This window comes from Stegostoma tigrinum, chromosome 28, assembly GCF_030684315.1.
Source record: "Stegostoma tigrinum isolate sSteTig4 chromosome 28, sSteTig4.hap1, whole genome shotgun sequence".
NCBI lineage: Eukaryota > Metazoa > Chordata > Chondrichthyes > Orectolobiformes > Stegostomatidae > Stegostoma > Stegostoma tigrinum.
In genome coordinates this window covers 22869359-22881677 of record NC_081381.1, presented here as the reverse complement: position 1 = coordinate 22881677, position 12319 = coordinate 22869359, and the positions used below count along the sequence as shown (strand labels likewise).

At 43.1% G+C, this 12319-nt stretch overlaps 1 protein-coding gene across 10 annotated transcripts in view; it reads right to left on the bottom strand.

Annotated features, from left to right (window-relative positions):
• The window catches only part of prkcz (protein kinase C, zeta), a 394504-nt gene that overhangs the window by 171270 nt on the left and 210915 nt on the right, over window positions 1–12319 (bottom strand). For 6 of the 10 annotated variants that reach the window (XM_059655617.1, XM_048561464.2, XM_059655616.1 and 3 more), the window contains one exon: window positions 10180–10311. In XM_059655617.1, coding sequence (XP_059511600.1) covers window positions 10180–10311 — 132 coding nt within the window. Of the gene's footprint in view, window positions 1–3487; window positions 3571–10179; window positions 10312–12319 lie in introns of those variants that run through there. The other 4 variants (XM_059655615.1, XM_048561470.2, XM_048561468.2 and 1 more) reach the window with 3 other exon arrangements.

Here is a 12319-nt window from a genome sequence, read left to right as displayed (position 1 = left end):
ACGTCACATCCGCCACTGCCGGGCACACCACTTCCGGGACTGCGAACGCGACCGCTGCTGCAGTCACTGCCTCCACTTCCAGAACTAACACCACACAAATCGCCCTCACCGCTACTGCTGACGGAACCCTGCCCACAACCTCCACAGCCAGCAACCCCAGACATCAACGAATACCAGTCACGTTTGGACATCGAGCAGCTTTTCCGCTGCCTTGCCTCCACGCTTACTTCTTTAACCGGGAGCCTAACCCTTCCTCCACTGACCCCTTCACCCGCCTCCAACACAAGTCCTCTTCCTGGACACCAGCCCCAGGCCTCCTACCCTCCCTCGACCTCTTCATCTCCAACTGCCATCGAGACACCAACCACCTCAACCTCTACACTCCTCTCACCCACTCCAACCTCTCCCCTGAAGAACGAGCTGCCCTCCGCTCCAACCCCAACCTCACCATCAAACCCACAGACAAGGGAGGCGCAGTGGTAGTATGGCACACTGACCTCTACATCGTTGAGGCCAAATGCCAACTCTCAGGATGAGGCATTCCACTCCCGCACATCCCAGATGTCCACGTTCTTCAAGGACCGCAACTTTCCCCCATGCAGTGGTCGAGAACGCCCTTGCCCACATCGCCCACATTTCCCGCAACACATCCCTCATCCGCCACAACCGCCCCAAGGGAATCCCCCTCATTCTCACATACCACCCTGCCAAGCTCCAGATACAACACATCATCCTCCGACACTTCCGCCATCTACAATCCAACCCCACCACCCAAGACATTTTTCCTTCCCCACCCTTGTCTGCCATCCGGAGAGACGACTCTTTCCGTGACTCCCTTGTCCGCTCCACACTCCGCTCCAACCCCCACCACACCTGGCACCTTCCCCTGCAACCGCAGGAAGTGATACGCTTGCCCCCACCCTCCTCCCTCACCCCCATCCCAGGCCCCAAGATGACTTTCCATATTAAGCAGATGTTCACCTGCACATCTGCCAATGTGGTACACTGAACCAGCCCAGCTCATCCCTTCCCCCCAATGCATCCCAAAACCAGTCCAGCCTGTCTCCGCTTCCCTAACCTGTTCTTCCTCTCACCCATACCTTCCTCCCACCTCAAGCCACACCTCCATTTCCGACCCACTACCTCATCCCACCTCCTTGACCTGTTAGTCTTCCCTGGACTAACCTACCCCCTCCCTACCTCCCCACCTATACTCTCCTCTCCAGCTATCTTCTTTTCTCTCCATTTTCAGTCCACCTCCCCCTCTCTCCCTATTTATTCCAGAACCCTCTCCCCCTCCCCGATGAAGGGTCTAGGCCCGGAACGTCAGCTTTTGCGCTCCTGAGATGCTGCTTGGCCTGCTGTGTTCATCCAGCTTCACACTTTGTTATCTGGGATTCTCCAGCATCTGCAGTTCCCATTATCATTTAATACTCTTTAGATGGTTCAAATTCCTGCATCTATGCTTTGACCTTGAAATAGGATGCATTCCAGCAGAAAGGTGGTGAGTCATACAGGGGCTGCAAGAGAGCATCAGCACAGCACATGATGTCCAGACATCATGGTGTAAACAAGAAAAAAAAACAAGACAACCACTAATCATCAACTATTCCAATATAGTCCACATTTCCTAAACACACTCTTGGCAAGGCAATTTACAAAGCAGTTAAGCTTCTTATGTGCTGCCTCTCTCCAGTCCAACAGAAAGAAATACTAAAAGTAACAGTCTGCCTCTCGTCTAAGACTCTAGTAGCACAGAACTCAAGCCGTGAGCTCAGCAGTAGTAGACACCTTCTCACTAACGAAGTTAAACTAAAAACCTTCCTGGGTCTTTAAGAGCCCTGACCCACCCACTCAATCTTCTTTTGTCTAATTTTAAAAAAGTCTAGGGATACTCCCAAGCTATTTTAACAACTGCGCATCTGAAGCAGACATCCTGGTACCACTGTAGAAACACCTCTCTGCAATAAAAAAAAGCACAGAACATGTATCTCTCAGGCACAGTACTATCACTTAACCATGTACGGATGCAAGAAGTTCCATACATATTTCCATGGGAGAACATGAATAATGGGGAGTTATCATGCCCCACTGAAGCATACCTCGAAAAAGAACCTATACAAAGTGCCAGCAAAACTATGGAAGCTTTTCTTCAGAATTATGACTTCACTCTGAAATAGAAGTGGGAAAGATCTAGTGCTAGAAAAGACTATCTTTGTTGTCACCGCAGAAAAATAAAATGCGATAGAACATAGAAAAGTACAGCACAGTACAGGCCCTTCGGCCCACGATGTTGTGCCGTGGAATAATCCTAATCCAAACATAAAATAACCTAACCTACATTCCCCTCAATTCACTGCTGTCCATGTCCATGTCCAGCAGTCGCTTAAATGTCACTAATGACACTGCTTCCACAACTACCACTGGTAACTTATTCCATGCACTCACAACTCTCTGGGTGAAGAACCTCCCTCCAACGTCTCCTTCGTATCTTCCTCCTAACACCTTAAAACTATGACACCTCGTGGCAGTCAATCCTGCCCTGGGAAAAGTCTCTGGCTATCAACTCTATCCATGCCTCTCATTACCTTGTACACTTTGATCAGGTCACCTCTCTTCCTCCTTCTCTCCACAGAGTAAAATCCGAGCTCAGTCAACCTCTCCTCATAAGACAAGCCCTCCAGTCCAGGCAGCATCCTGGTAAACCTCCTTTGCACCCTCTCCAAAGCCTCCACATCTTTCCTATGATTCCCGTATAAAAATTCAACACCTGGTGAATATAACACCAACACAACAAAATCAAGATTAGACATAATACCTACAAAGACAAGGAATTACAGATTCTCTCAGCAAGTGATTTACTGATGGCTGATAAGATACGCCAAGAACGGACAGGATATTGGCAGTAGTTATCTATGTGAGATGACATCTCACCGAAGTTGGTATTCTGCTAGCTTGATCTACAATTATACAGACTGAAGAACAATCACACCAAAAACAATGCAGGAAGAACTCCTTTAGAAGATATATGAAGACCACAAAGAACGGACAAGTGTACTGGACAGGCAAATGACTCAGAAAACATGTTGTCTATATTCAACATATGCCAGAATTAGAGAAACATGCAGAAGAGACAGCTGATAGCAAATGAAGGACCACCAGACTGTGGGAGTTATTCATCCCCAAAGCAAGGATGGTAACTCTTATTTGTGGGCCACGATTCAAGATTCACTGTTATCCGTAAGGTTCAAGACATGACAGAATGACACTTCATCTCAGCAGTACAGTTTGTATTTGCTGAGCAAGGAACTGTTAAAAATGTTTGCATATGACAACAGCACCCAGTTCAGATCTTTGGAATTAAAGAAATGCATTAAGGCCTCCACCTCAACACCCTCCAGAATACAGGCTTTACAGAGAGACATGTGAAGACTGTTTAAAGAAATCTTGCAAAATGTTGAGACACAAAGGGAGATTGAAAACTTACCTTATCGTTACTGCGAGCCCACCTTCCAAGGCTGAGCTGAAATCACCTGCAGAGTTGCTGACTGGAAGAAAATAAAAGACTACACTTCTAAGCAAAACGCATCCAAGAGATGAAGAGGAAGTGAGACAGCAAAAACAGAAGCACAGGAAAGGGGAGGTCAGCATTTTCATAAACCTCCACCTGGATTGTTCAAAGATCAAACTATACATGTACATGAACTAAATCATGAAAATACAGAGTTCAGCACAAGGTATTGCTGAAGCTGATACCTCAAGATCATGTATTACTGAGACTGAAACTAGGAAGCAAATGAGCAGAAAGAGTTCAAAACTAGAAGTAGTTTAATCAACACTGAACATCATTAATCAGGGAGACAACATTAGCAACAGAAAACATAATTCCAGCAATGCCAGAACATACACAACATAGTTTTAGTGATTAGAACAAGGTCAGCCAGGTGGGATTCTGAACACAAGTTTGATTGGGGCTGTTAACTTGGTCCAATCAGGGAGTCCTGGCTGGCCGATACAAACAAGTGTGTGTCAGGGATCCTGAGATAACGGGAACTGCAGATGCTGGAAAATCCGAGACAACAGTGTGAAGCTGGATGAACACAACAGGCCAAGCAGCATCTCAAGAGCACAAAAGCTGACATTTCGGGCCTAGACCCTTCATCAGAGAGGCTCTCTGTTGAAGGGTCTAGACCCAAAACGTCTGCTTTTGTGCTCCCGAGATGCTGCTTGGCCTGCTGTGTTCATCCAGCTTCACATTTTGTTATCTTGTATCAGGGATCCTGTTTACTCGAGGAGCTGACTGAGGTAGCTGGGTCAGTGTCCTGTACTGTGTGTGTAAATAAAGGGTGGTTTGGTGACGAGATACTGGCTTCTGTGGAGTTAATTTAGTGACAATGAGAAGAAAACACGCCCATGAAGAGGTTCACTTGCAATAGTCGTCACTGAGTTAGGGTAAGCATTTCTGGCATCATACTGCTACAGGAAGTTGGGCTCATTCAAGCCAAAGGCTTGACTTTGGGAAGATTTACTCTTGCTGAAGATTGGGTTTAGTATGTAAGAAGCATTACTTTTTCTGGGCAAATGATATTGTGACAGATGAAAAGCCATGAGGAATTCTCGTGATAGCTTGTGGACCCACAGCTTTGTTGGTTATCAGCAGCCTAACTTTCCTGGAGGCAGCAGATAGTAATAACTTTCAAGAGTTGACAAATTTCATTCTGCAATATTAAGATCCCAAGCCTCCTTTAATTCTGAGATGCTATCAGTTTTAGTTAGCAGGTTGAGAAGTAGGGGAATCCGTGTGAGGATTTTGACAAGGTTAAGGTGACTGGCACAGGCTGAACCGGAGGTGAGATACTCAGAACAAATGGACTTCAAACAGACATTACAACTGGCATTATCATTAGAAAATGTGCAAAGTGGAGCACGAGTTACAGGGTATCCTGACAGAAGTGGACATCCTCACCAGGCCACCTGAGTTTGGGAAAAACCACCTTAATGAAAGTCAATGCACTGATTCACTAAGGACATTTCCTGAACCAGGGACTCTACGTCAGCCCACAGCAAAACCCCAAAACAAGCCAAACCTTGACCAAAAGGTTAAAAGTTTCTCCAGGATCCGGGCTGGTAGTCTATTATTGTTGCTGTCAGTATGTGAACTCAAGATAGCAAGAACAGCCCTACTAGATTTAAACTGAATAGCAGAACACATAAGCCAGCATCCACTAGAGTGTACACCCTGGGAAGTCCACCTACAGCTGGTTTGGAACAGTTAAATTGCTTAGCAATATACAGATGAGAACTAATCAAAATAAACATCTGGCTAAATAGTCACCCAGTTCTAATGGACATTGATACCAGCCCAGCTGTATCAGTGATCGTAGAGTTGTCTTTCCTAAAATTTGCTCTCGAAGTCCAACCCTGAAATTTGCCTAAGACCTCAGTCAGGCTGAGTACCAATACTGGGGAACCCTTACAGATTAAGGGTACAACTTCGGTTCCTATCTCTTATGAAGAACAACTCATTCAGCTGCCAAGTGTACTAACAGGCTCAAACCCAGGCTTGATGGGGCAAATTTAGTGGAGAAAAATTTGACGTGATTAACATGACATTTTTTTGATGAGAAACTAGCTGTCCGAGTGAAGTCCTAATTAAACAACCAGAGGTTTTTCAGGAAGTTCTAAGGGCTACGGAGGAGGCCAAGGTTACCTTGTGTGCTGACTGAGACGCAATTCCATTTTTCTGCAAGGCTTGACTGGAGGAAGATAAATACCCAATTCTTCATAAAAAGAGGACTTGCACACATCTGTTTTTGTAGGAGGTGGGACTGTCCTTCATGAAGCTGGTCATGCGCTATGCATACCTGCAATTTCAATTATGTGAGGACTCCCAGAAGTGTGCGACAATTATGACTGTTAAGGGTTTGTCCGAATATGAGAGACTGCCTTTTGGGGTATCAGCCTGTGCCTTTTCCAGCAGATGATGCAGAACATTTTCCAAAGGTCTGCACCAGGTTGCCATTTATCTGGTTGATGTGCTAATAACCGGCAAGACCGACAATGAGCATTGAGACAACTTGGATATAGTGCTTAAACGTTTTGCGAAGGCAGGTATACAGCTTGGGAGAGAAGAATCTGTTTCAGGCACCCCAAGTGAATTACTTGGACAATAGTGGGTTACAATAATGAGGCAGTAAATGCTGCCTGGGCGTTCTACGTCTGTACGTGGTCTTGGGTCTTTGCTTAGCTTCGTAATTTATTACATAAAATTCCCAAGTAATCTGGCCTCCATTCTGGCACACTAACTTCTGTTATTGAAAAATGGTTAGTCTTGGAAATGGTCACAGAGACAATATCTAGCCTTTAGGGAAGTGATGCAGCAGCTATTGTTGATACACTAATGACCCAAGTGAGAAGTGGTGCTGACATGTGATGACTCCCTATATAGCCTCAGCATAATATTCGCTCACAGATTGCCCAATAAAGAGGAATGCCCAATAGTTATGCTTTCTGGGCTTTGGCTGAGGCCGAATGAAAATATGCCCATAGGGAAAAGGAAGCTTCGGCAGTTATCTTTAGTGTGAAAAAGTTCCACCAATATCTTTTACGTAACATTGTAATAGTAATGGACTGCAAACACCTGCGAGGGTTACTTAAAGAGGGCAGCGCCATACTGCCCATAACTTCAGGTCGAATTCAATGGCAGGCTCTTATTCAGAGTGTGGACAATTACAAGTTGGAACACCAAGTGGCTAATATGGTTGCCTTGAACCACTTCCCACTGGTGGTGCTACCACAGAAGGATCCATTCTGGTTTTAAACTTTCCAGTCACCCTTATAGTCTCCACAAAAAGATCCAATCTTGGCAAAATTAAAACAGTTGGCGGTGATGGGGGAAAGCAAAAGGACCACCTGAACCAGAATGGAAACCTTTCTGGACCTAGCAAGACCACATCGATGTACAGGATGGCATGTTAATTGGGGGAGCAAGAGAGTGATTGTCCTGAACAAAGGCCACTGCTAGATATTGGCTGAACTCCACCAGGGTAATCCAGGGGTTTCCAAAACAAAGATGCTGGTGAGAAGTTAAAGTCTGGTGGCCCGGACTGAATGCCAACATAGTTGTGCACGACCCCGCCAGAGTGCAACAAGGATCAAGTCTCCTCTGAATGAAAAAGGCAATATACAGCAGATGACGACGTTTTGTGTCAAAACCACAAGAATGGCCCTCCATGGGTAAGAGGCATCGTTGAAGTGGGGTCAGGTCCCACGATGTAAAGTTTTTTGGAGGAGGCAGTCCTGAAAAAGCACATAGACCACATGAAAGCTGCAACCTTGCTAACTGGACAGGAGCAAAATGCAAGGCTGTCAGAATCCATGAGTCTTCCCCCTCCATGTAGCAAAGAAATTTCTGAGGATGGGATGGACACAGCAGACGTCACAGCCTTGACACCTTTACTGCCTGAAAATGAAGAATTTCTTCCTAGACTCCTGGGTTGCAGACAGTCTAATTAAGTGTCACCAGTATTCAAGGCAGAGTTGGATAGTCTATACCTAGACTAGGTATAATGCCCCAGAAGATGCTACTGGGGAAAAAAAAACAATGGGTCTACATCCCAGGACTCTGAGGGGAGGGGATGTAGTGATTGTAATGAGGTCAACTAGGTGGATCTCATACAATGGAATTCCCTGATTGGACCAGATTAACAGCCTCAATCAGGGAGTCCTGGCTGACAAATATAAGCAGTAGCATCAGGGGTTCTGTTCATATAGGAGCCAACCCTAAGCTAGTTGGGTCAGGGCCTTGTACTATGCACGTATCAACAAAAGGGACTTGGTGATGGGGTACCAGCCTTTGTGGAGTTATTTCCGTAAAGCCTGTGCAGTATGCTTTTTCACCACTCAAAACAACAAAAGCCAAATCTAGGTGACATTATTGATATTATTATTTGGTAGTAAGATTTTTTTTCCCCAAAAGGGAACACACAGTATAAAAGTTTATAAAGAGGGGCCCTGTTGTCAAGAGGCAGCATTCTCAAGTAACACAACTTTGCCAAGCCTCAAATGGGATTATTTCAACCATCTAGGAATCAGAAGACATCCAGGTATACAACACTTATTGACATTACTGTTCCACAAGTAGCTTTGCTGAATAATTTCAGTTTTTAATCTCAAATATCACTTTCTCCATTTGGGACGAAAAAACAAGTAACAGATTAGCGTAAAGTAACTACTCAAAAAGGGGATAAATCTTGCATTCTACAGTCCACTGCATTATTCGCAAATTTAAATGGTTACAGCACTACATACTTTGGAGATTTTTTTTTGCAGGAGCAATTTTCCCAATTTCATATTTTTCCAAATATATTTATCCACTTATTTAGACAGTGGAAATAAGTTAGCAGAACATACATTCCACAATTATTAAATTATGATTTTAACTTATTGGTGCAAAATAAAGTTATATATCAACGATGCATATATATATCCACTGTATATGTCCTTCAACTGTTATAAGCCTATTTCCCCTCCTTCAAAAAATAAATTCATTTCCATTATGAATGAGAAAATATTTATTTTGAAAATATATCCCCTAAACATGAGGAGAAACACCCTTTCAGCATCATGTCAAACTTCTCAAAGTGTGGTTTTATAATAACACCACTTCCCGATCGCTAAACACCAATGCAGCATAACCCCAACCAGTTCAGTTTGAAATACAAAGAAAGTCAAAAAAGTAGGAATCTACAGTCTTTTGAATTATAGAAAGCCAACCAAATTTTTAATATGCTGAACAATGTAATTTCAGATCGTTGTATTTTTGGCTCAGTTAAATTATTATGCTTGTTTTAGATTGATAACATACTAAAGTTGCTAAGTATATTTTTCCTTTTAAGATATTAGATTACATTAGATCAGATTCCCTACAGTGGAAACAGGCCCTTTGGCCCAACAAGTCCACACCATCCCTTGAAGCATCCCACCCAGACCCAGACCCATCCCCCTATAACCCACATACCCCTGAACACTATGGACAATTTAGCATGGCCGATCCACCTAGCCTGCACATCTTTGGACTGATATATCATTACATTTTACCAACGGACACCAAGAAATATTAATGTAAAAATATTATAGCAGGTGTTCTATCAGAAATCATTTATGCAGTTAGGTACAGTTATAACAATTATATTAAAACAGTCTGACATAGTTAAACTGGAGACAGACACCATACAAGAATTGAAACACAATCGTAAACCATCCGCATTGAAAACAAAATACATCAAAAGACAGTGACCAGGAGTGGAAAAAGACTGTTATGTTCCTGAGCCCAAGAACATGAAGGCCAACTGCAGCAGTACAAGTGTTGCTCTGACTGGAACAGACCAAGTCAGAACGTGGAATAGAACATAGAACACAAAACATAGAACATAACAGCACAGTACAGGCCCTTCGGCCCTCGATGTTGTGCCGACCTGTCATACCGATCTCAAGCCCATCTAACCTACACTATTCCACGTACGTCCATATGCTTATCCAATGACGACTTAAATGTACCTAAAGTTGGCGAATCTACTACCATTGCAGGCAAAGCGTTCCATTCCCTTACTACTCTCCGAGTAAAGAAACTACCTCTGACATCTGTCCTATATCTTTCACTCCTCAATTTAAAGCTATGCCCCCTCGTGCTCAGCGGCACCATTCTAGAAAAAAGGCTCTCCCTATCTAACCCTCTGATTATTTTATGTTTCAATTAGGTCACCTCTCAACCTTCTTCTCTTTCTATATTTTTTAGCTCAGTGAAAGCACAGAGTGCATTTATTCCCAAGTTATCACTGCCAGAACACAAACAGGTTCCAACTGACTTGCACAGCCTTCTTTTGGTCTTTGAATTGATGTATTTTGAATTCAAGTTTCACAGAAGCAACTATATTGGTTTAACAGCTCAAAGACAGGAATAGAGGAAGTTTATAACTCCAAGAGAATATATTGTTTCATCAGTCACTGAAGACTGCAACACATACAAGTGATACGAGAGTGATACTCAGTCTGCAGCTTAGGAATAGCCCTTGTCTTTGACCCTATGTGGTGTAGATGCAAACGGTAGCAAGAAGATGGAAAACAAGAGTAGGAGCAAACAATATCTATGTCTTTTGTACAGAGATATGTGCTACTTACCATATGCCTTTGGCAGGTCACAGGAACAAGTTTGTGACAGCGTTTATGGACCAACAATTTGCAGTTGATACACTTGTAGCCCTGCCTGCCTAGACCCCATATCCTTTCACTGCAGTGTCCACAGTAAGCCTTCTGTGGAAAAGAAAAGCACAATTAGCACACATTTTTAACATTTATTTTTTCAAACTGTATCCACTTATGACAAGCATGCCTGTTCTTCACAAGTGAGCACCAGTGCAAGAGACTGTTGAGTCAAGTTCAATCACACAGCAGAGTTGAATGGGAAGCTGAACAAAGCTAAGGAGGTGCTAGGTGCTGGGACAATACAGAAAGAGTGGTATTGTTTTTAAGAATAATGGGATGTCCCATTTATAACGCAGCAACATGGTTGGGTAATGGTAAAGTAATGCAGAAACCCAGTCTAAAGGCATGGGTTCGAATCCTTCTATATAAACTGGTGGAATTTAAATTCAATAATGAATAAATTAAGGAAATTGAATCACTTAATAAAACTAAAAATAAATTTTGAATTGAGAACTAGTCTGATGTCTCAAAAATTCGTCCTATTCCCTAAAAGGCTTTTAGGGAAGGAAATCTGCTGTCCTTCCCTGGTCTGGCCTATATAGGTTCCTGGACCCACAGAAAAGTGATTCGATTCTGAACTGCACTGGCAGTCCACTCAGTTGTACCAAATAGTTACATAAAAGTCAAATAGGAACAAAATTGGATGGGCCACGTGCTATCAAATTAGAAACCAGAAGTGAACAACAGTGGATGCCATCCTGGCAACTCTGCAAAATCCTCCTTTCCAACATGAGGCTCTTGTTCCAAAACTGGGAGGCCTGTCCCACAACCTGACATAAGGTCTGATTCTGAGGAGTTTAACTTTGTTCCAGACATCGACATCATCATCTCTGGCAAAGTCCTGTCAGCTAGCAGGCCATGTGGCATGCAGGCATACAGTTAGGAGGGAACTGCCCTTTAACACTTCAATATTGACCCAAGACATACAAACATGTGAAGAAGGGACAGGAGTCAACCACGTGGCCCTTTGAGCCTGCTCCACCCGGTAATAAAATTATGACTGTTGTGATTTTAATTTCAACTCTACATTCCTTCAAATCCCCAATAATCTTTCAGAATCTACTTGTGCCTTAAAATATTTAAAGATTCTCTAACCACTGCCTTTTGGAGAACAGAATTCCAATGACTCAACCCCTTTTTTTCCAGAAAAGGCTTCATCATATCATCTCTGTTTTAAATGTGTGCCCCTTTGTTTTAAACTATAACTGGGTTCTAGACTCTCCCACAAAAGGATACTTGTTTTCAACATCTACGCAGTCAAGTCCCCTCAAGATCCTGTATGTTTCAATCAAATCACCTCTGATTCTAAGCTCCAAAGGACACAGGCTAAGCTTTTCCTTATCTAAGTATTCCATTCATTTCAGCTATTAGTCAAGTAAACTTTCTCTGACACATTATCATTCTTAAGTCCAATGGCCGGTACGGCCTACAATTCTCAAAGTGCAATCTCACCATTGTCCTGTATAATCAAATCAATCTCCCAATGCTTGCATTCAATTCCCCTCATAATTAACTATAATATTACATTAGATTTCCTCATTATTTGCAGTACCAGCGTAACAACCTTCTGTACTTCATGCATTACAACAACCAGACGTCTCAGAGCTTGGCAATATCTCAGAATTTATACATTTTTTTAATTCTTGTGCCAAAGTGGGACAACCTCACATTTTTGGGCATTGGACCACATGAGATGTCATGGCAACAAGTTAAACATGGACAAAAATGCCACCTACTTATTACTACCTATTGCCTTCTTCAGATGAACAATTTAGTACTGAGGAATAAGTACTCCTCAAATTGAACACCAATTTTAAGAAGCATTGAAAAAGGCAAGGGCAAATAATGTTCTGTGGATTGAGAATGTCAATGTCCATCACTATGAATGGTGCAACAGCACCACATGTAATGAGCCAGCCAAGTTCTGAAAGATATTTCTGTTAAACTGGCCCTGAGGAATGTATTGAGGAAATCAACTTGCTAGGCTTTAGCCTAACTAATCTAGTGGTCAGAGATACAGCTGGCTATTATAGAATAGTTAGGAGTAACCACTGCC